General features: G+C 33.0%; 3 protein-coding genes across 7 annotated transcripts in view; 2 read left to right on the plus strand and 1 right to left on the minus strand.

Annotated features, from left to right (window-relative positions):
• Papss (3'-phosphoadenosine 5'-phosphosulfate synthase) overlaps nucleotides 1-8,145 on the minus strand; it is a 29,182-nt gene extending 21,037 nt beyond the window's left edge. The window contains exon 1 of one of the 2 annotated variants that reach the window (XM_076114724.1): nucleotides 7,923-8,145. In XM_076114724.1, the coding sequence (XP_075970839.1) occupies nucleotides 7,923-7,961 (39 nt within the window). In that variant the 5' untranslated portion in view covers nucleotides 7,962-8,145. Of the gene's footprint in view, nucleotides 1-3,943; nucleotides 4,178-7,922 lie in introns of those variants that run through there. The other variant, XM_076114723.1, reaches the window with a different exon arrangement.
• A 602-nt stretch (nucleotides 8,146-8,747) lies between these two features.
• Nucleotides 8,748-23,266, plus strand: LOC142973142 (uncharacterized). Of its 4 annotated transcripts, none has more exons than XM_076114725.1 (10): nucleotides 8,748-8,832; nucleotides 8,957-9,101; nucleotides 9,389-9,466; nucleotides 9,888-10,026; nucleotides 10,383-10,530; nucleotides 11,327-11,492; nucleotides 11,938-11,991; nucleotides 12,854-13,116; nucleotides 13,448-13,573; nucleotides 18,356-23,266. In XM_076114725.1, the coding sequence occupies exons 2-10, from the start codon at nucleotides 8,993-8,995 to the stop codon at nucleotides 18,443-18,445; spliced, it is 1,173 nt and encodes a 390-aa protein (XP_075970840.1). In that variant the 5' UTR covers nucleotides 8,748-8,832; nucleotides 8,957-8,992; the 3' UTR covers nucleotides 18,446-23,266. The 4 variants fall into 4 exon arrangements, with proteins under 4 accessions (XP_075970840.1, XP_075970842.1, XP_075970841.1 ...); XM_076114727.1 differs by having other exon boundaries at nucleotides 11,360-11,492; XM_076114726.1 differs by having other exon boundaries at nucleotides 10,395-10,530.
• Nucleotides 23,267-23,740: 474 nt separating this feature from the next.
• LOC142973143 (protein FAM13A) overlaps nucleotides 23,741-24,347 on the plus strand; it is a 40,293-nt gene continuing 39,686 nt past the window's right edge. Inside the window, exon 1 of the mRNA XM_076114730.1 lies at nucleotides 23,741-23,875. The gene's annotated coding sequence lies outside the window, so the exon portion shown is untranslated. The remainder of the gene's footprint in view (nucleotides 23,876-24,347) is intronic.

The raw sequence follows: 24,347 nt of genomic DNA on the forward strand, positions 1-24,347 counted from the left end.
AGATTGATTTGCCAAAAAAATATACATTCACTCATAAGTGGAAGCTACTTGATACTTTATTAACTCGTAGGAATCGCACGGCTTGAGAAATGCGGAGAAAGTCCAGTGTTTACGTAAACTAAAGCCGGCGGCGTAATCGTGGCATAATGGCCAGAGACCGGCTGCTCCTACTATTTCCTACTAGGCTGTTTAACCTTCGACAAAGGCTTCCTGTGGAACCAGACGAGGTGGCGGCAGGATATACGAAACTGTCTCCCTCTGTGACTTAGTAGGGAATTGCTGAGGTAAAGAAAGGAATGCTGCCACTGTGTTAAAGAAAACGAAATGAAGATTATAATTAAAGGGGCAAACATGGAGTCTGTAAATCCATATAAGGACAGCTTTAATTTCATAGTTACTAACTAAACCCTCTTATTCTCATTACACTCAGATTTCATGTATTATTAGGGTGTTTTGTGACCCATGGAATTAAAATTACTTAATCGTAACAATACGGTCATACTCATCATAGGAGCAGCTTAAAATTAGTTTAAAACTAGTTTACTCTGATAACTTTCATTTTCTTCAATACCTAGCGTGAGTAGTTTCATCATAATCATATACTTTTGCTACACATCAATGCGATCTACGTATGCCCAATTTAAAAGAACGATATCGTCCAAAACAATATAACGAATTGAAAACACGAATTCGTATTTCATAATACATACACGTGGAGGTAAAACACCTGACATTGTGATAAAGAATGAGCTGAGCACAAAAGTATAGCTATTAATAATACTGCAATGTGCGTATAGAAAATCCGATATGCTATTTTACTGCTTATTTAGCTTTGCGCAGGTCACGACCAAAACGACTATTACGTCAAAAGCTTGTTGTAATTATCATACCAACCTGACTAGTGAATAAAGTTTTATCTAGTCTTAATAAACTAACCATGACAGTAGTATTATCTCTTACATTGAACCAAGCCGTTTTTTGGTTATAATGGAAGCCGGCATCAAAAACTTTCAAAGTATCAATTACATTCAAGTAAAGTATTCAAGTGAATGGTTATCCAATCAAAGTACTCTAGAAATTGTAGATGCGATAACAACAGTTACTTTATAGACTAGGCTAAGATGCAATCTAGTATGCCTATGTTGGAATGCCATGGAGGACATCGACCTATTGTATGCACTTCTGGACATAATATTCACATTACGACTGTAGAATAAAGTGAGTTTCTATGCAAAACTACCAGACGAATTACTTTTTATAGCCAATTCAACAACGTTGGATTCTCCCAGGACCCTAATTATAATAAGAAACGAAAACAAAATTTTACTTTTAAAGCAGTTTGATGTTTTTACACGTGCGAATATTCCCAGAATACACGTTGGGATTACGGTTTCCGCGAATTAATTCTAACTTTCGAGTACGTAACTACAGATTTTTGTTTCAGATTGGCTAAATGCGGATGATTAAATAAAATCATACGCTGTCTTTACAATGAACAATAGCAGCAAATTAAACAGAAAAGTACAAACACAACATAAAATTACGTAATAGATGATTTAAGCCACTTTTAAAGTTGAGGACAATCTCAATTAGATGGAGGATAGCGTACAGGCGTTTTTATTTAGAAAAAATAGAAAGGGGAGTAACTTTAGTAATCATGGAGCAAAAGAAACAGTGAGGTTGGCAAGCAGACGTACATAGTTTATCCTCACGTACTGATTGCAATTTTTTCTTCGAAATATCGAAAGTCCAAGGTCTTTTTCTTTGCACATATAATTGTATGCGTCAAAAGATATTACGAAATATCTGATGGGATATCGTTAAGGTTTTATCAGAGCTGTGGGTAGTGAATTAGTTTTATCAAGCCTTGATACCATCACACTCGTGGTAATCATGCGGAACATTTTGCATCTAGATATGCGACTCGGAAGATCAAGTGCAATAATAAGGTTTAATTTCGGTTTTCCGGCATCACGTACATAGAAAATAAATAGTACTGGAACAGAGGTCAAGTCATAATAAGGAAGGTATCAGTTCCGCTGTGAGCAGAAAGTTACAATATACATACATAAGAAAGCTTGTTACTTTTTGCACCTTTTACGCTTGACAATTTACATGTTTCGAGAATATTTTTGTAAAAAAAGTGAAGAAACTAATGGTATCTGCGACCAGCCCTCAAGATCTACAGACAAGTCCAAAGCTGGCACCAAAATCTTATTGGTACCTACTTATACAAAGAAACACATTGGACCATCTGTTAGAAGCATAATTAAAATATCAGGTACCATTTTTGTTCTTCGTGCAACGATGTCTCTAACATTAGATTATATTATTATCAATCAATTTACAGTTACAATCCCTACAAATTTTGTTTACTAACAAATGTCTTACAAATTGTATTGGTTGTTTATACAAGGCTGTTTGATATTATGGCCCTCAATCAGCTGTTAGTGCAAAACCGGTTACTATAGAGATGCGTCATGATTTCTTCCGCGTTTAATATATTTTTGGGTCAGATTACATGTAGGTACTATAAATGAATTTAATTATGTTGTCTTGGGGAGATTATTGACTTGAAGGAAACAAAAAAAGACTTAAGAACCTTGTTATTTTTGTGGCAATGCTCCACCTTAAATAGTCTATTGGAAGTTTATAGCGATTAAATTTTTCGATGACCTACTAAAACAAAGGTGAAAATTATATCTCAGATAAATAATCTTTCTATACGATGATATAATATTTAAGTAGTGTTATAGTAATATATATAATAAAAGGTACCCAAACTGATAGCCGTAAAACATGCTCTATCTTTAAGTCAATAAAATTCATTTTAGAACGGAAAATAAGACCTATTGTAACACAATAAACATCGATGATAAACTAAGCAAGTCCGCTGTTATTGCAAGGATCAATTTGGATAATATTTTAACAGTATCTTAGTATCTTAAGCTGCCAATACAAGGCAGGTAATAAAATGCCATGATAATACATTATGTGTGGCACTTGTGGTCGAAATCTTATCCATTGACGTATAAGACGTGAAAATATCGAACAACATGATTAGGGATATGGGAAAATAATAGTGCGACTTTTGATAAGATGTCTTTATCAGATCAGATAAGTGATGTTTTTCATCTTCGATTTGTATTGTACCTAAGTAAAAATATTTAATAATAATGATACTATTTGGCCAATAAACGGAGTACAGATCAACTCAAATGACTAAATAGTAGAGAGTCTATGAGAAATTCTCTTTTCACTCTATACCTTTGACACTGGAGATAAATTGCTGAACTGTAACATTGAAAATCTAAGATCCAATATTTGAGCTAACTAAATGATTTTATTTTGATGCCTAAAGCATTTCTTAGTTTATTTTTCGTAATGTTTATAAACATGCACAAAATTATATCTGACCATAAAAGAAATTTTATTTCTCTAACGGCGAAATTATTTGTTTATTTAATATTCAATCAAAATATCATAAGAATGTAACAACGACATACATATGACCCGAACTTGAAGGATTTCCCTCAGGCATCAGGATCGATGATTAAAAATTACCGATGTATTATTATTGCGTATTTATACATCGTAAATAACTTTTTATTTGCATTAAGTAATTAATTTATAACATACGAGTAAATTAAATGTTCATATTATGGTGACCGGATAGAAAGTTGAACCCTAATGTTAATTCAGTGAAAGTATTAATGCAATTGACTAATTGAGGATATATTTAAAACAAAGAATAATAAAGAGCACTTTGTTAATTTCTTGACACAATATTTTATGAAGTATTTATCCTTACAAAGTAGATAAATTAGGACGTAATTAAGTATTGAATTAATTAATAATTCACTGCAATTGCGAAGAAAAAAATTCGCACAACATACACAGTATAGTACCTAGTAAAAATGCATAATAATAAAAAAAAACTAACCGTTCTGGGATGTCCGTTGCCCCATTCACCGATTTTATATTTTTCGAAGGTTTCAGATACCTTCTTGTTCCTTAATTCCAGACTCATGTTTGAAATAAAAAAAAATAACAATGACAAATGAAACTTTCCCGCCAACTTCGAACGAGTGCGTTCTAAAAAAACCGGTTGGGCAATGAACGTAGCAGCACGCACGTCGCTCACGCCGCTGAGCACTAGACTGGCGCGATCGCTGAATGATACTGTATTTTAAATTGCTAGTAAATAATACTTGTTGTTTATTGGACGGCAGAACACTTGCACTGCATTTTAGCCTTGTTAGAAAATGATTGTTTTGAATCCGGAAAATGTATTTTTTTTATTCTCATGAACAGTTATTGTGTTTTTATTTTTATTATATGGCCAAGACAGTCACTTCAGGGGAGTATTTATTGGCGTACCCCGAGATTTTTTGTTAGTAAGCTGCCAAGTTTTCGACAAGTTGACAGTTGCAAGAGCCAAATTAAATCAAGAGCGTTTCTGAGGACCTGCTAAGTGCTTCGTCCGGAGGCTTTTCTTTAGAATTTTACATTTCGTGTACAATATTTTTTAATGAAAGGAATAATCAGGATTTTACATAAACAGTTCTATTGTTATATAACGCACGTAAGCTCAGTACTTCTAGTCAAAACAATTATTGCATTGTATAAAATTAACCAGCAAGTTTGCATTCTAAGATCCTTGATCCAGAAATAGTAGCACATTAACCGCGTCAATAGCAGCCGGAAACTAACTGGGCCTAATAAAGAAGCTTGGAACTTGTCAATTCTAATTATGATTAACTGAGGTCAAACGTAAAAAAGCAATTGGTTACATGTGTTTGTGTCGCATAGTTTTTGTCGGGCTACTCGGATTTCAGTTAGTAATTAAAATTCCGGTACCGAAAAGTTCTGCGTATTGCACTGTTAGGTCCGGTTTTTTTAGACTGAAAAATAATAGCCATTGAATGAATAACAGTGAACCTGCAAATTTTGGCATACGTGACGGAAATGTTTTTTTAGCAACGCGCTGTTTTGTCAGAGTATTGGTTTTATAAGCTTTGTTTCTAGTACCTATGAAGTCTTTTTAGAGGTACACATCGCCGAAATGGCCGTTGAAATCCTTCACTTTTTGATAGCAACTTGAACAAGTGGACTTAGGTAGATACAATACATCAATATAGCAGATACAGTCTATATTCTAGAAATTATTTGATTAAGAGACATCATTTAACATGACCAAATCATTTAGGGATCCTCCAAGGGATCCAATCCTATACCCTTGCTTAGTCGGTTGATGTACATAGCTGCATTTTCTTTTCAGTATAATGACCAAGCCCCCTAAACATTCTTTATCGTAAAACATCAACTGAGCAGCGGTGATAAAGCAATCAAGTAGGTCTGCTAATTTTAATTAATTGTTTTTTTATCGCAATGAGAAAATATCTCGAGAAATTTTCCAATGATGAAACTTCACAAATATTATGCCCAATTTCTTGTTATTTACAGGTATTATATTATTAATCTATAATTATCAATTATTTGTTCGAGTTTTGATACTCACGATGACTATAAAGGGGTAATGACTAGTTTTAGTGCTAATACTGCAGTGATGTAAGTAATCTTAATATTACCACCCATATTGATTGTTACTAGGTGATTGATATCGGGTAATCGCTTCCTGCGTATAAAAAGGCGAGTGTTTTCGGATAAACAAATAGAACCATATATTTTCTTAGCTTTCAAGCTTTCGTCGCTAGCTGAATATTTAGCTAACCAGCGCCGAAATGTCAAGTAAATTCGAGCAACAATGCATATACGAGATAATTCCTATATAGTCTTAGTGGATTGAAAATGTTTGTGTGGCTACTCAATCATGACAAAACTACAGAACGAATTTGGATGAACTCGTAACCTACATTAACACATAGGAGACTTTTTATTCCGGGAGTATCTTTTCATGCGAACAAAATAGCGGGCAGAAGTTGGTAGACAAGACCGTACGTCTTGGTTTAGGTAGGCAAATGTTTATCAATACCGACATTTTTGTGAAGAATATTCTGAATGTTTAACGCTTATTGCTACTACGATAAGATGCTGTCAGCTGTAATTTCTTTATTAGCAAAAGTCAAGAATACTTCGAGCGGCCTATTAGCTAATTTCCTGCTACTATCGACTATCGACAAACTGATAGACACTTTTTTGTATCCAAACACTGATAGGAACAAAAACGACTTTCTTCGAGTACCCAATTCTAATGTCAAAGGCTAGCTAGTCGTTAGTACTGACTGATGACTGAAATTTTCCTAGTCACCTGTAAAATATGTTATCGTATATTATTTTTAATTTTTAACGTAGTTACAATACTTACTTTTTTACAATTTTTTTTCTACCATATAGAAAGGAACTATTATAAAGTAACCCAAAGCTTTGGTATCTGAAAAAACGTGGCGTAGCTCGTCGAAATCAGAAGTTTTGAAAGAAAGTAATGTATTTTGTTGAACAAAATTGTCTGTAACTATAGCAACTTCAACCAAATTCATTTCAAACATGTTACCGATTGAAGTAAATTAGGCACAACGATCGATCGATACATTACTTAGTTCTATTGTTGGTACATTAGCACTTATCAGTCTGATAACGGTTTTACGCTGTAGTTGATTACGCAGTCGATGTAGGGGGTATGTACGAAAGTGTAATGTGTTTATGGAAATGTAGGTTTTTGATTGGAGATCGTAACTGGGCTTCGTATTTATGCCTATTTAAGTACTGATTGATACTTTAAAATTACGCGAGAGTTTTTTTCTATACAAGTAAATGCTTGCATGTGATAATAAAACATTTTTTTTAAATGTGATATTAGGGCACTATTCTATTTATTATAAGAATGAAAGACGAGATTATTATACTCCAGATAATGTTATTTTTCTTTATTGAATCATAACCCCTCATAATTAACCACAATAAACAAAAAATATTCACAGTTTGACCAAACTTTTTAGTTTTTCCTAAATACCCATATTCCTCCAGGTTGCCAAAACCATGAGAACAGAGTTTGAGTAACTATACTTATTATAACAATTAGGTTACAAAGTCCATACCTTCATACATTTTAAGTGTATAAAAGAACAGATGATTCCGATTTACAACTCATTGTGCAAATAAGTACCTAGTTACAGTCCCTTATGAGTTGAAAACAATATTCGAATATTCAAATAGCTTCATCATCAATAAAACAACTATAAAATACCTCATGCTGTTTCTGCTCTTGACCTAATAAATCTAATAAGTTTTTATTCAGAAATTACCGCCTATTATAAAGTGACACTTAGAGATGTATGTTGCATTGCATATTGCATATTAATAACTAGTTTATAAACATTATCATATGTACAAGACCTGTAATTTGAATACAAATTAGCATTTGAATTAAGACTTCTAGTCAAGTAGACTTTAGAATAACAAAAGCAGTTCAGTTGTTTATTACAAATGACTATTTCATTAACAAGTTTTAAATGTGCTTAAAAAGGTTTAAAAAATAGAACCTGTATTTTGCTGTTATAGGTAGTATAGTGTTATGCAAAACTATGGTTTAGATAATACTAGACAGATTTTTTAGCATTCCTGATATGCTCAATAAAATATAGGTCATCAAATAAATTAATATAAAGTTTCTAAGATTTATTATCACTTCCTTGATAAATAAAACAGATAAAATCACGAAACTATTTCCAGGAATAGTTCTAGGTTAATTTAATAAATACTTTAAAACGACTCATTGTATTAAATTGAATAAGAAAATAAAAATTAGGCACAAAAGAAAATAATTAAACGATGGCAATGAAACTGGTCACTTCAAGTAAAAATGAACGATTAGAACGGTTTTGCCTTCATTGATCAAACCGGCTTGATAACGATAATTGATAATGCGTGTACACAAATAAGAATGCAAAGATATCACTTACGGTTTTGAGTTTTTTCTTCGGTGCTGATGGTCCGTCCATTTTTAGTATTTCTGAGCAAACACGACTCGAATATGTAAACTTTTAGGGTTTCAGTTACCAACTTAGATTTAAGGAATTATATTAATGCATACTTTCGAATGTGGAAAGTGTAGTAGAGCAGCTTTATCAAAAAAATGTAGAGACAGAAAGGAATCTTCACGTTGCGGGAGGGGGCCGGGGGGCAAACTAGTGACAACGTTTGACATTTACATTGACATTGACAGTAGGGTACTCGTTTGTAAACAGTATAGCAGAATTAATGAGCTTATCTTGCGAATCATATTTATTAAACTTATCATTGAATGTGATAACTAACAAATAATGTTAACAAAACAACACACTTCAGAATTAATTGCCATCGTAGCGATGTGTCCGAGATCGATTCTGGGGATCTTTACTTGAAACATATTATTTAAATGTAGATATAAAAAAAAACTTTAAATACTATTATTATTATAAAGCCTTTAAGTTGGCGAATCAAACAATGTGATTCTATATCAAAATGCAATCATCATCATCATCATCTCAGCCGGGAATCGTCCACTGCTGGACAAAGGCCTCCCCCATCGAGCGCCAATAGGACCGGTCCTGGGCCGCCCTCATCCATCGGACTCCGGCAACCTTTACCAGGTCGTCGGTCCATCTTGTGGGGGGCCTGCCAACACTACGTTTCCCGGTTTTACGTTTCAATGCAATAAAATAGTCCTATTCTCAAAAAACAATTACAAAATACGTTCTGAATTAAACCGTTCTCTCTCTATGGTCGTATTATTAAGTTTATTGACATTTTGCGTGACCATAGACTCAAATACTTAACAAGATTTTACGTCTATTGATTGAATTTCTGATAAATATTTATTGGTTTTGTCAGGTAAATAGAACAAATATTAAGAATTTCTATCTGGTCTGATTTCAATCATGAGCTAAAGGTTGCAAGAGGTCTCACAATAGTATCCTTCCAACTGTTTACCTAATACAAACACGGAACATTACAGATAAAATTTTGTGAATTTGCGTAAAAGCTCATCAAGATGCCTGCTGTAACTGCTAGTGCAGCAGAAGATCCAAATGAATCAGAACAGAAGATGTGGTCTGCGTTAAAACGCTACATAATAAGGGAAAGACAACGGAAGAAAGAAGGTAAACTTTGCTTACTTCTATCAACACAAATCCGAATACTTTCGCCTGCGTTTTCAAGGCATTCTTGTCGGTATTTTAATAGCCTGTTTTTATTTTGAATAACATTAACGTGGTCAAAGTCTATACTAGTATTTAGTCATTTTAATGTGTAGGTCGATACATATTGTCCAAAATACATGCTATATTAACAAGTTATTAGTTAATATCTCAGAAGTCAAAAATCCTATTGCAGCTAATAAAATGAAACTGTAAATTTTCTGTAAATGTAATTGTAATGATATTTTCAGAATATGAAGCAGAAGTTGAGGAAGAGAGGTTGCGTAAGGAACGTGAAGCTCGCGAGAGGCAAGATGTTATGACTCTTGGTATGTATCTGTACCAAATACGCATGAATATTGAGGTACTGTCTAACAATTAAAAACAGCAATCAAGTACACTCTTCCCTACTTTTTTTTAGAGCTTAGTAGTAGAGCTTTGAATTTATGTCTGTTACTCAATCACACCATAGCCACTGAAGAATTTATTATTCATGAAACTTGGCAATTTTCTAGTTTAAGAACTAGGATAACATGTAGGCCATAGAAATATAGACAATGCGGATAAACATAGGCAAGACCTAGTATTTTACAAAGGATATCATTACATTCAGGTCTACAAGCTGCTAGCAATATGCAGTCGATATCAGTCTGTCACAGTAACTTGTGATAGCAATTGATTGTATGTTACACAGATTAATATATTAAGAATGATATGTACAACTATAATAACAATGGGTTCATCTTTCAGAGGAAACTAAGGAACAAATAGATCAATTGGAACAAAAACTAAAAACCCTTGAGAAAGAAAAACAACAGTTGTTCATGCAACTAAAGAAAGTGTTGAACGAAGATGAAATCAGAAAGAGGCAGCAACAGAAGGAAACTAAGTGAGTATGGCAAAGTTATCGTCCATATTTTCAACAGAATTTTTTTTGATTGAGTTATTGTTAGAACAACTACTTTGTTTCTAAAGCTTAGATTTGTTATGCACAATATTACGTATTTTTACACTACTGGATATTGCTCAACTCAAAATGGGAGAGAACAGATTGGTACATAGGTATTGGACTCTGATTTGAGGCACTACCAACCAGACTTGCTCTTTTGCCTGACTTTGCCATCAACAATCCATGGTCCACCATACATAATTCTAGATAAAGTTACCTTAACTCAGATTTCTCTTTAAGATTACCTTTAAAAATATTGTTTCAAAACCCAACATCCAAAATGACTAAACAATTAGTGATGCTTACAGCGAAATGCAGCCAATGAAGATGCCGATGGGCAACATCCAGATTCCGATGTTCCCCATGCCAACATCCACTGGTCAGGGCGAGCCACCGCCCAATCAAGGCCGCCCACCACCACTTACTTCCCACCTGATGCCCAAGGTAGGCTATGATATAACGTTCTTGCATGTTTTAAGGTTTTATTGCAAGTTTTTCACTCTATTTCACTGGTTTCTAGTTGATTTCTCTTATTTTAGACTGAATTGGGATTTATTGGTAATTTCTATTGTAGTGTTACTTGTTAAATTTTCAATGATATGCAAGGGTTAACCATCTATAAGTAGTAAAATTTACTTAAATTTTTATCACTCAATGTTTTTCTATTTAAACACAAAGATAAAATACTGACATTAAACCTAATTATGGACTATGGAGCAACTTTTTGAATAATTTATTCAATTTGGCATGAATGGTCAAATGTATGTCTAAAGGGGGTTAATGGAATTGGTATTTAGACTTGGTTCAAAGGTTGCCTGCATCTTGTATAGTGTTAATCACAGTGTGTGCGTGTTTGATCACTTTTTATCACAAATTATTGCATTTGTTTGGTTTGAAACCCATCCCGTTCCATTCATTAGATCCTCAAAAACTGATTCTAAGAGATATCTTTAAAATGAACGAAATAAATTTAAAAAAACGTAACTTATTCTTAATTAATAAATAAGTTTAACACACTAATGCCCCAATGTTGGGTAAGGGGTCACCTCCCGGAATTGGAGAGGGGTTAGGCCTTGAGTCAACTTATTCTTTAAGAAAATATGTTATAATTTTACTATTGATACTTCTAATCTCTACAGTTTTAAATCTCCTATCCACTGCAACTTTCACTAACACGTTTCACGATCCATCACCTCACCTGTACCTGCACGTATTATCGTATTATTCTCCTTTGTTTAAGCATAAGAACTCAAACATGTTGTTTGCACAACAGCAAGCGATAGTCCGTGGACCGATACAATCTGGCATGAAGAGGCCTCTCAGTTCGTCGCCGAATTACGCTCCGATCTACGCACACAGACTGCATCAACCGCCTATGAAACACCAACCTGTATATTCGGATCACAGTAAGATATTTCTTTTTCTTTCTTAAATATGACATCGTCCTGTATCTTATAGAAAAAAAGCGAATGTGCATGTCTCTTTATGAAGTTGTAGAATTTTAAAAAAAGGAACTATTTTTATTCTTGATTCAATTTTAAGATAAATGGAAGCACTTGTTTTCTTTTTATGATAGTAAAGATGGTGTTCCTTTCGCAGTAAACTATAGACCAATTTTATTTAATGTAACTTTAATATATGAGCTTTACTTTTACTATAAGAGATTGGTTTTTTCAGAATCTATTTCATAGTATTACCTATAAAATGTTGTTGAACTACAACCTTTTTGGACAATTCTTGAGCAATATACTTTTATCACTATTAAATGCATTTATTGTATGTAAATATATTTTATCCAAAAAATGCCGTATTTTTTCTAGGTTGTATCTACATGTAAATTTGTATTTGCAGAGGTCGAAGATGGCCGCATGGGCCGTCAGATGGCCCGCGCAGTGCTATGGAACAGTGAGTTGAATTCACGATAGGTGTCGCCACTGTCGCTACTAATCATCATCCTGCTTTTGTACTGTCTCTGTGTTCTGTAAATGAAAGTGTAGCGTGTAGAAATTTGAATTCACCATAAAAAACAAGAGTTATTTTTTATATTTTTCTGATAATTGGTTCCAGAAGTAAAAGTTAAGTGGGCCAATGTCGATCACAAAGCTAAATGTGACGAGTTTATTCATATTAAACTCTCGCAACAGTAACCATAATAGAGGGAAAACTGTTACGTGGGACTGACAAATAAAATAATTAATAAATATATTATTTGTTACATCTTGTAACCTTTCTACGTGCACGTAGCCCCGCTATTGCGTATACGTGCACTCATATAAATATGTTCATAATGACTTGTGCACTTTCTATGTACTATTACATCCACGCTTTCACTTTTATTTTCTTCATGGCTAATTTTCATTGGTTTTCTCATATAACATTTCATTCTGTGTTATTTCTGTTGTCTTCTGTCTTGTAACATTGATCTAATATCTCATTTCTTTCCTTCGATTGACTATCATATTTAGCTCAGCCACAAAACCTTAGGACAAAATATTGACTACTGACTACTGTTTTTGTGGAAGAGCTATTTTATTGTGTGTGTGCTCTTAAAGGCTTTATCGCACCTGATTTCTAATAATGCATGACTTCAGTATTACCACAATCATTAATTCATCTTCATTCCATTTCATTTGTTCTAGCTCTGTTTTCATTAATAATAATAATCGGTTCACCTTTCACCTAATCTTGTGAAACAATATTATTAAATTGTAAGTTCTAGTCGAAATCACATTGCCACTATGCCACTAAAATACATTTTTAATTTCAGAGCCGTCTCAATACGGTTCGAACGTGGGCGGTCAGCAAGTGACGTCAACGTACTACGCGATGCAGAGCTCGGACGTCGTGGGCGTGGTGGGGGAGCGTCCTCCCCCCCTGCTGTACGCGCACCACGCGCACACGCCGCACACGCCGCACACGCCGCACCACGCCAACCTCATGTATGCGCCCGCGTCGCAACCGTCGCATGTGTACTTAGATATGTTGAAACGCGAGCCACAACAGCATCAAGAGCCTAAGAAGGAAGCTCAGGTATGGGTTTAGTACTTTGGCATAGTGGTTAATGTAAATTACTTATTTTGTTTGGTTGCCCCTGAAGCAAACCTCATATAATTTATCTCAATTTATTTTCATTAACTATGAGAATGACAACTTTTAAATGGGTTCTAACAGAATTCTCATCGTTAGTTATCCAGTTTGGATAAATTGGTTGAAAGTTACCTTTATACAAATATGTAATTTCAGCCGTATCGTGAATTCACATTTTGATATTTACAACACGTATCTTTACTACGTCAATTTATTAATCGAAATCGTGGTACAATGATGTTTTATTAACATAACTGTATTGTTTTATCGTCAGCCACAAGTCCTCATCGGTTTGAGCGAAGCTCATCACCCATCAGTAAGTAGCGGAGTCGCATACGCTCAGCCGGCCGTCTCCCGCCACCTATCGATCCTACCACAACAACAACTGAACAACATGCAGGTATGCCCTATACATTTAGGCAAAGTAGTACAGCTTCTTTACTCCTATATTTTGTTTTATCTTTCAACATGCATATACTTGAATTGTATATTGCATTGTAAAATACACGTTTTCAAAATTTTTCGTTAAATCAGTCTTGCGGCGAAATTTCTAGGTAATTATTGGAATATGATTCTTCTTGTTAAACGAAATATACTAAAAAAATATTTATAAACGCGATTTCGGTGCGATGGCGGAAACCTTTTAAAAGTCTTTATACCTAAAGACAAAAATGAAAACATATTTATTTAACGCAAATCTTCATAAGATTTAAAAATATAATCATATTATTTGTCAAAATTATAAACACATTGATTGGAGTGAATATAAATAGTTAACTCCTATAATATCCTTAAACTACAATTGGCATGAAAACTAGATTAGGAAATCATTATTCTCCGCTTAAACGAACCTTTAATATATCAGTGAAATTGCACTTTGAAACCAGTTAGACCCAAGTGTTATAAGTCTACACAATATAATTTTATCTACAAACGAAAAAGTATCAAATGTTTTCGAGGGTACTGTCTGTGACTAGTGCCCCGTCTTCTCGTATGTTCGTGAATCGTGAATAAGAAACAAAAACGATAAGATACAAAATTATATTATAAATCACGCGTCGCTGCTTTTCAGTGTGACTTAAATATGACATCTTCACAGATACCTACCTATTTATGTTTTTATGAAATCAGATTCCTTAAAACTCAAAATTGGTCAGAATGAATTGGCATTAAATTCCATTAAAATGTGCATATCTTCTACTGCTTGTTAATCTATTAGAGTAGCTCTTTAAATAATTATATAAATAATATTATATTTTATATTATTTTCATATATTATTCTCTTTATATTTTAATTTTGCATCTTGAGGATTTTTTTGCATGAAGCTAGTGATATTTTGCGTTCTTTTAATTTTGATGAATAATGTTTGAATAAAAATTGATTGAAGCAGTATTTCATGCCTATGCTGTTTTTTATAGGCTCTGCGTATCTCAAAGAAATGTAAGATAAAATATAAAATATTAATTTATTTTACTAATATTTTGTATGAAAATTATTGTTATCAGAAAATAAAATTGTATACTGCAGAAGTATATAAATTGAATACGGAATAACTATTAATTTAAAAAGTCCATTTCAATTTGGGATCTTATTGCTTGATAATTGAATATTATAAATGCATCTAGCTAAAACTTTGACCATTACAGGCCATATTTTCGTCAGTAAAAAATGTATAAAATATATATTTTTACATTATTGTAGAATTTTATTAAAGAAAAACTTTAGGATTCCTTACATTTTTTATTGACGGGATATTAAATAACTAATTTGTACATTTTGTTGTAACAATCCAGACAAAAAGACACTCATAGAAAGCATTAAAATTAAATGAAATCTAATAAATTGCAATCACCATATTATTGAAATAACACAAATTTAAAGTATTTTTGGGGTCAGTTGTTAGTAATTTGCCAAAATAATTGAATAATACAGCAACCAAAGCTTAATTTATTGAGTTTTTATTTTGTAACTACTTTAAACTTCATAAAAAATATTTTTGTCTGGGTTGTACACGCAGGTTGGAAACGTTAGTATCTCAAACAAACAAAAAGACTTGAGGCTTGCACACTTAATGCGTGCGCATTACGTATACGTGCACGTATACGCAACATATGAAATTCTGAAGATAATGTCATGATAATGGCTTTGCGGCGTGCCTTTTTATGACATTAACTAGGTCTGAATAAATAACAGCCTTGAATACGAAAATTACGGATAAAAGACGTAATGTTTTAACCGTGTGACGCGTAACGTTTCCACTTGTCTATTTTTCATGCTATAGTCAGGATACCCGTTAGAAAATAGCCGCTTTAATTGCACCTGTAAGCTTCCTTTTTATATCTTAATGCTTGTTGTCCTGTACGTGGTGAGCCCATAGACATCATAGCCCTAGAAAGTTGGGTACATTTGAGATGATTGAATTAGACCTCTGTCCATTTTGATGATATTTCATTAGTATTGAGCTCACTTCGTAGGGATATTTGAAGGCTTAAAGGTGTGTATAATCCTTCGGAAATACAATAGTAAATTATATTTTTTTTCTATATGCGATTAAACGTCTTTGTGCTAAAACACCCTTAAACAGAGTCTGTTACGACAAAGTGAATTATATATTTTTCGATGAGTTATGCCACCTAAAGTCTAAACAGCGAGAGTTGAAAAAACTAGAATTAAGAAAATCAAGAAGAAAACAAACAATATTCCTAACGTTAATAAAAGTCTGGATGTATGATATCAGTAAATAGCTTAGCGAGTAACGTAAAATTGCGTTTCATAACTAGTTTAGAAGTTTAAATAGAATGCTGGCATAGTAAAGGTACGATTTATACTAATTAGTACAAATCGCGGAAAAGTGTAGAAACGTGGCGTGTACGTAAGGCGTATACGTGTATACGGAAGACACCGTAGTAGAAAACATCAGTGGCGAAGGGTGACTTTTGTTAAAAGGCAAGCCGGAGCTAAAACTGCTAACGTTAAGCAACTCTTGGTGCGGTCATTCCATAGGTGGGTGACCGACGCGATGGCGGCTTGAACAAATTTGATATTAGGTTGACCACTAACTATAGGTTAACAGAATAAATCGTAGTATTGCGATCCGATCTACCGAACTACTTTCATAGTAGGTAAAAACTAAGTGCCTATAAACGAAATTATTGATGAGGAATGATTCTATCCTAGGTAGGTAGGTATAACTTCAAATTTCATGTTGAAATAAGTGTCTTAGTAGGTATTTAAATACAACTTTGATTGACTCTAAATGCTATCTACTAGAAACAATCGGAGAAATAATAAAAACACTTTACAGCTAGGTACCAATAAGCCATTGATAAATTTATAAAGTTATATCGTAGAGAATAACTTAAGGGAATGTTTAAAATACTTATCATGTCCTTTGCATTCTGTTTTATTTATTTTGGTAGATAGGTACCTACATGTTGGCACTAGGAGCATTTTAAAAACAATGTCTACACTCTACAACATTAATTTACTTATTAATAACTAATTTAACAATATATTTTATTGCTTCTACTTCTACCTACTTGTTGTCCATGATGGCAATACACAAACAATAACAATGAAAGTAATACTTACAAGTACACGTAAAATACGACCAGTACATTCACACAATCACCACGATTTTACACAAAATAATAACATTCATAGATAATTCAACACAATTTAACTCATCCAAATATAATTAACAAAATAATCCGAAATAACCTAAAATACGCGCGCAAAATGAAAACAAAACTAAATCTAAAATCATAAATGTCATCACAACGCATTCACTGTCTCTCTCTCATTAAATATCATTGCATCTCACTCACACATTCGCTAGTTGCCGCGCCGCCCGCGCCGCTGCGCCTGTTGTACCTACTAGTCGCCCAATAAGCCGATGAATTCCGGGTTACCTCGCCGGTAAAACGCGCCATAGAAAAGTACGTCCGCGTGACGTCATCGACATCTTTTTCGCTTTACGCGATTCCTGCGCGCGCCGTCGAGTTGTTACACGGCAATTTTTGAAATGCAACTTTTGCTATGACAAATAGAACAGGCGTTTATTCAATTATTTTTTTTAAATTAGTCGTATTGAAAATATTCATGTCGTAATAAATATAGAATTTAATTTATATAAACGATCTTTTTTTTGAGAATAATACACATTTATGTGACGCATTTTTAGGAGTGTTCCGAAGGTAAAGCCGGTAGGAATCGGGTTATAGGGAGCCTTCGCCACTGGAAAACATGTACTTATAATAGTAGATGTAAATCGTATCTTAGAGTTTGAGTAATGTTTATAGTATAGAACTTAGTAACATTAGGTTTTAGAAAATGAATCATGTAATTTGAAAGTTATTCTTGTTAAAATAAATGAAGTAAACTTTTTTTACCGGTTTGTTTTGTAATTTTCAACTCTCGCTGAATAAAAGCTTTTAAAACTACATATATTCCAAACGAATCTGTGAAGATTATAAATGACCGTCCTAAACGGATATCCTATGGAGCATCTTAGTGTTTTATAACTCATATATATATTGAATATTCTGAAGTGTTACAATCTTCACAGATATGGAATTTATGTATGTACATAATTATGTATGAGAAACCTGACCTGGCCTAAAAACTAATATTAAACATACCATTCGTATACTGGTACTACGATAACACTTTTTCCAAATTTATGTTTTGAATCTGCGTTACTTACAAAATTATGTACGTATGTATACGTTTTCTTTATATTTAGCCGACTTCAAATTATCCTAGAAATTCTAGGATTCCCCTTACTGCCCTTATGGCGATATAGGAGCAATTTATCGATACATCATAATATAATAGATGCGAAAGTTTCTTCTGTGATCATAGGCGAAACATTTTTGCGTCACTAGTAATAGTTATAATATATCAGAGGCAATGTCTTAAGCTTTAACGATATTGGCTAGAAATTAAACCAAAATAAAATACTATTGACTTTTCACAATTTGCACAGATATTTAACTTTTTTGCTGTGAACCACTAACTTCACATTCGTGCTCATGTTATTCAGGTTCGGAAACTCAAACTAAGACTATCTGGTACAATAATAATATTAACGTCAGATATTATTGAAAACAAAACTAACCCTCTCAATTTGAAGTCGGCTGCAACATAAACTATATATTGACACATATTTTTTGACTATAGACGGCGAAACCCGGCAGTATAACCCAGGGATATCCGGTCCAACCTTCCAACAACGTGCAGAACAATATGTATCCAAGCAGACGTTACTAGCTAGTAATTCTCAAGCGGCCCAGCAAACAGCCACCGTAGCGGCCGCACGCGCTATCATTGCTCCGACCAGTCAAACGCTCGCTCCTTTGAAAATGCATCTGTTTAAAGCGCTTGTAAGTGACTTGATAAAGAAGAATTGTACTTCGATGACTAGTTAAATATCCTGTTTCATGCTTGGACCATAGACTTCTTAAACTAATGTAAAAGACTAAAGTATGCGTATACGCATTTTCAAAGAAATCAGAGAAAATGAGTTAAAGTAGTCATAAACGGAAAATACGCGAATAGTTATTATTTTCTTTGTTAATATAATTAGACAATATAATTTCTTAGAAGTGCGCAAGCTCCAGACTTTGTAAGAAATTATAATGTCGTATTAAACTATTAGCTTGTCATGAGATTAATTTTTAGTCTACATTACTTTAGTATGAAAGTCTTTGGTCTAGCCCCTGTTAGGATGATAAAGTCACATTATAGTGTCGGTCCATATTTTAAATTAGAATATAATTTATTTATGACTTACGAAATATATAGTTTATTAAAGTTTGGAGGAAAAAGAGAAGAGCTTTTTTAATATGTTTTGAAATAGAGGGCGACACTGTACTGTGATGTGTAGAAATGGTACTGCGATTATAATGTTTTGATAAACAAAAGAAAGAATGTATTTATTATTCGCACTAGTAATTGGAGGAGACTGAGTTAAGAATCTGATGACTGAAGACTTTAGAAATAACAGCCATTTAAAAAATGGATGACTAAAAGAGTGGTATTATAATGTTAAGTATGAGATGATATTTATTGGAGTGAATTTTATTAAGACTTTATATCGCAGTTGGATAGAAGAAGTATAAAAACAGTTATTAAAACACTCAAACGTATTTTTATTGAGTTGAGTGCTGGTTGAGTTTTGATATTATAACTTGAAATAAAATAAATGTCTCTAGAACGCTTATTGATAATATAATTAAATAATTTTTTCAGAGTGTGTTTGACCCTGAAATGCGTTTGAGTGCATATTCAGTTAGACCGCCCCTAGACGTAATTTATTTCACAATCATATTAAATTACTCCTGGTATTAACACCACAAATAATATTCCACAGTATAAAGCTTAAATGGCTAACCCCCGTTTCTGAGTACATTAAACGGTCGTTTATCTATTCGATAGCATTTTTTTATATGAGTTCTAACGCTACTGAATAGATAAACTACCGCTAAATGTACCTCAGAAACCGGGGGTAAGTGCACTATTATTGATTGTCTAGGGGCGGCCTTACAAAACATATATTCATTCTAACTAACAGTCATTGTACAAAACTTTATCAACTCACGATCAAGTCAGTACGAACAAGTGACAGTGACAGGGTTAGGTTGTGCAGTGTTTAAACTGTTAGTGCTAATACAATGGACTCATCGTACAAGAGCCTAATACATTCAAGCGTTTATTGGCAATCTTATATACTACTAGCTTCTGACCACGACTTCGGCGTGAATAGATTTCTCAGCGTAAAAATAATTAGATGCGTATAAAATTTCGTGAAATTCCGTTCAGTAGTTTTGCGTGGATTAGTAACAAAGATTCATATATTATTTCGCATTTATGATATTGGAAACTAAGATTTTTATCGGGTGTTTTTTTATGTATGTATACGCTCGTCTCCGTGTACGTAGTAAAGAGCGATTTGAGCAAAATCTAATTCACGCCTGTTGTAAAGTAATCTATAGTACCTAATAATTAAAAGCGATGAATTTGGAGCACGTGCACGTAGTTTGTGCGGGCACCAATCGGTTCGGTCACATTACAATTTATCTTAAAATAAATAAGATTTAAATAAAAATTATTTGAAGTTGTATTATAATATCCCAGAATATTTATAAATTAGTCGTTAATTTCTATGTAAATAAATGCTTTTCAAGGATGTTATATGATACAAAATATAATACGCATTTCTTATTATCTTGATTATTAGTTGATGGATAAGACCTATTTTAATTTACTTATCCAATTAATGTTTTGCGTATAGATAAAGGTAGGTTATAGGCTAGATTATGAATATATATTTAGGTCTTCCCACTTCCCAGATAAACAGTTAATTATAAAATATATGTTCTTTTTCTTGTTTCTTTTAACCTAACCTTACATGCTTGAGAGCGCTTTAGAACAGTTCTTATTGGTATGCAGAGTCCCCGCACTTGGCCAGCGTGGTGGACTCAAGGCCTAACCCCTCCCTCATTCCGGGAGGAGACCCTTGCCCAGCAGTGGGACATTAATGGGTTAAATTTATTTATTTTATGTTCTTTTATACTTGGTTTATTATATGATTGAAGGAATTAACACGGACACGCATTGTACTATGAAATGTAGTAGTATTGTACGTTTCAGTGTAGATTACCAAAAGTAATAAAATTATTATAACGACTCTTTCCCTTTATATTACTTCAACAGAAGCGCAATTCTCCGCATTCGGTATATCGAGTATCGAGAGTTTGAGATTTAAAATGTGCTGTCAAAATAGTTTTTACGAAGCCCGGTAGAGGCGCTGAACAGAATTTCTTGTAAAAAATCTCGATAATCTATTCTATTGTCGGTAGTCGATAGTAGTAAAGAATCGAGCTACAGTGTTGTTTTATTAGTGTATTATATTGGTGTTAGGTGATTTACATAAAAAAACGTATATTAGGAGTACTTATGAAATATAACAATCGTATTAAGGTTTGTACATAGAAAGATATACTTTATAAATATAAAAGAGTGCTAATCATCGTCCAATGTTCTGTAGAAAACGTTTAAATAAAACGGAATTTAATATTATTAAATTGAATATTATATCAATACAATATAAATAGGAAATAAATGTAGTATATGATTGCCAATAGACGCTTATTATTTTTATATTGTTAAGTTATACAGTGTACAGAAAATACTATAACAAATAAATAATATCGCTTCCCTACATTGTGTTTTATACAACTTGCTTAGTTTGTTTCTTGCGATCAAGTTATATAAAAACAAATACGTATATTCAAATAAATTATAATAAAATACACAATTACAAGTTACACCTACAATATTGTTATTCGGTGTTGTTGTAGAATCAAATAAATGTATTCAATATTATCAGCATGTACAAATATCAATATATTTTGTTAAAAATAAGTGTCTATAACTCGATAGCATTCGTATATGGGCGAAAATTATACCCCTGTGTAAAATATAGTTAAGTTTTCATATTAAGTTAAAATACTTGAATTATTTTGCCTTTTCCTTACCCCTCTTATTTAAGAAGTTCGCCTGAAAGTCATTTCTTTTTGATTTGCAAAAGTCTTGTTCAGAAATTTTTCGTATGGGAAGTCTCAAGAAATTGAGTTACAGTCTCATCGTTTAAATCCAAGTATTACAAAGATTGAAAATTGAAAACTGAGAGTGAGAGAGACAATTCTCTCGCAGTTTTCAGGCGTTACTTTGTATTTATTTTCTTTTTTTACTATGGCACGAGGTTTCCATTTATTTAAATGTTTGGTTTAACAGTAAGTGCTTTTAAGTTGTAATTTGTTTTGTTAAATTTTGTACTTGATTTCTTGGAAATAAAACGCCCGTATACATATACTAATAAATCATCATCTTAGTAATTCGACTAATGCTTTAAAAATTGTATTTCCAAAAAACCGATTTCAATTATTGAAAAATTGTGCAGACAAAATACTAATAGCTATACTTTATTGGATTAGTCTGTCTGACAACTTGGTTTAATTGCATTAGGCCTCTTCCTAAAGCATAATGTACGATTACGTGTAATCACAGAGAATTCGCGTTACATCTTACATTATACTTACATTACACCCGCTTGGAGTATATCCAGTTGTGCTCACCGGTCGGTAAATGATCAGTGGGGGTCAACTTTGACACTAGGTTGACCACTAACCATACGACAGAACAGAACCCGTCTGGATCCGGCTTTAGATTACCAGCATGTAATTTTAATTAATTTAAAAGTAATTTTGTAAATTACTAAGATGATGATAAAATAAATATAAAAATATCTGTCTTATTACAGAGAAGTTAAACAAGCGTTTCTAGTACGAAAAGTGTTGTTCAACTTTTTTGTATAAAGACTATCTGTGTTTAGACTTCAGTAGTTATAAAACTGGGATTGGGTTTACGGATACGAAGGTATAGGTTTGAATACAAGAGTTTTAGTTGAATCGTTAATTGAAGAAGAAAGACGTATAGTACCAGTGGATTAATTTAGTACTTATTTATTTATTGGTACTTCACAGCGGACAATTCTGTAATACAATATTTAGGCTTAACATTAAGGCAATTACGAAGTACATTCATCTATAAAATGAAGTACTTACTGAGAAAATATATAAGACTTTGACACAGATCCCAATATATTTATTAGTTACCCAAGTTTTACGGTAATGCGAGTCTTTAAGGATATATTTTACGCCCACTACACCTCTAGAAAAAGTAAGGAGATTTATTATAAAGTTTTTTTAATAAAGACAGTGTGGTGTCAAAAATAACACGGAAATATCCTCGGATTATTACTTTATTTTGTATGAAGCAGGTCAATGATATTAAGTTATTTTCTGTAATATGAAACATTTGTTTAGAGAGAAAATGTTTTATGTGCTGGATTAGACGGAATTCTATTATTATGTTATTTCACTGGTACTACATACGCCTAGAAATGTTGAAGCTTAAGTAATGTAGGTGAAATCGGTAAAGGATAATAACTAACAATGAGTGATCTTGTATTCTAACTAACAGTGTCAGCTGCGTGCGGTGGATAAAGAAATAAATGAGTTTATGAAATTACGTGGTTTTATTATTTATTTTTCATAACTAGATGTTTTACTTTTGACTGTAATCGCATATAATTTCCTTTAAAAAGACTACTCCCGCATTTAGAATTGCTCTTGTGTAGCGGCCACTTTTACAAACAACGGACACAAACTACAACGACAAAGATTTGGGTTTTCTCGTTTTCCGGTACAGGTAAGTAGATTCCTCGAAACCTTAGAACCTAAACTTTGATTCGTTACTTCTTGACTAAGGTTTGGGCTGATCCAGGAAACAAACTCGCCACTAGGTAGGTATTGTTGCTGCACTCCATGGGTACCATAATTACCACACAGAGCCTTCCTTACCTACTTATATATTTTAACAACCTAATGCTAAACAAAAATATTGAACTGATCAAAGAAGCAATGAAGCTTTATTAAAAGAGTCAGTCAGAGAGTAACAAACAATAGCGATTGTACTCTTTGGTATTACTGTCAATAATAAATTAATATAAAGTAGATAGGTACCTGTCAGTATGAGTTATTATTATTTTATAACCTCATAAATGTAAATAATGAAAACGTAAAAGTTTCAAGTGATTGGGAACCGAGATAAAAGCAACAAATTGCGGAGTGAAAGGTAAGTAGACAACAACATTTTGTTAAGTCAGGGTGGCATATTGCGTCTATAGGGTAAAACCTACCTATATTTGAAATAGTAATCGTTATAATCAAGTTGCAGCGTTTGTAGAATCGTCCGTAAAACCGCTGACTTACTACCTACCTGCCTACCTTTGCCTACTTTTATCTATACTAATATTATGAAGCTGAAGAGTTTGTTTGTTTGTTTGAACGCGCTAATCTCAGGAACTAATGGTCCAATTTGAAAAATTATTTTAGTGTTAGATAGATCATTTATCGAGGGAGGCTTTAGGCTATATACCATCACGCTACGACCAATTGAAGCAGAGTACCAGTAAAAAATATTACAAAAATGGTGAAAATTTTGACGCATTCACTCTTATGTGACGGAAGCGAAGTTGCGCGGGTCAGCTAGTAAATAATAATAATATAAAAATAACTTATATTAATTATAGACGGTTTTGCCCTAT

Source organism: Anticarsia gemmatalis, chromosome 5, assembly GCF_050436995.1.
Source record: "Anticarsia gemmatalis isolate Benzon Research Colony breed Stoneville strain chromosome 5, ilAntGemm2 primary, whole genome shotgun sequence".
NCBI classification, from domain to species: domain Eukaryota; kingdom Metazoa; phylum Arthropoda; class Insecta; order Lepidoptera; family Erebidae; genus Anticarsia; species Anticarsia gemmatalis.

Coding starts and splice junctions, on each gene's coding strand:
- LOC142973142 (XM_076114725.1), top strand. CDS start 8,993: ATGCCTGCTGTAACTGCTAGTGCAGCAGAAGATCCAAATGAATCAGAA. Junction 9,467..9,887: donor GCAAGATGTTATGACTCTTG/GTATGTATCTGT, acceptor TTCATCTTTCAG/AGGAAACTAAGGAACAAATA. Junction 11,992..12,853: donor CCGCGCAGTGCTATGGAACA/GTGAGTTGAATT, acceptor TTTTAATTTCAG/AGCCGTCTCAATACGGTTCG.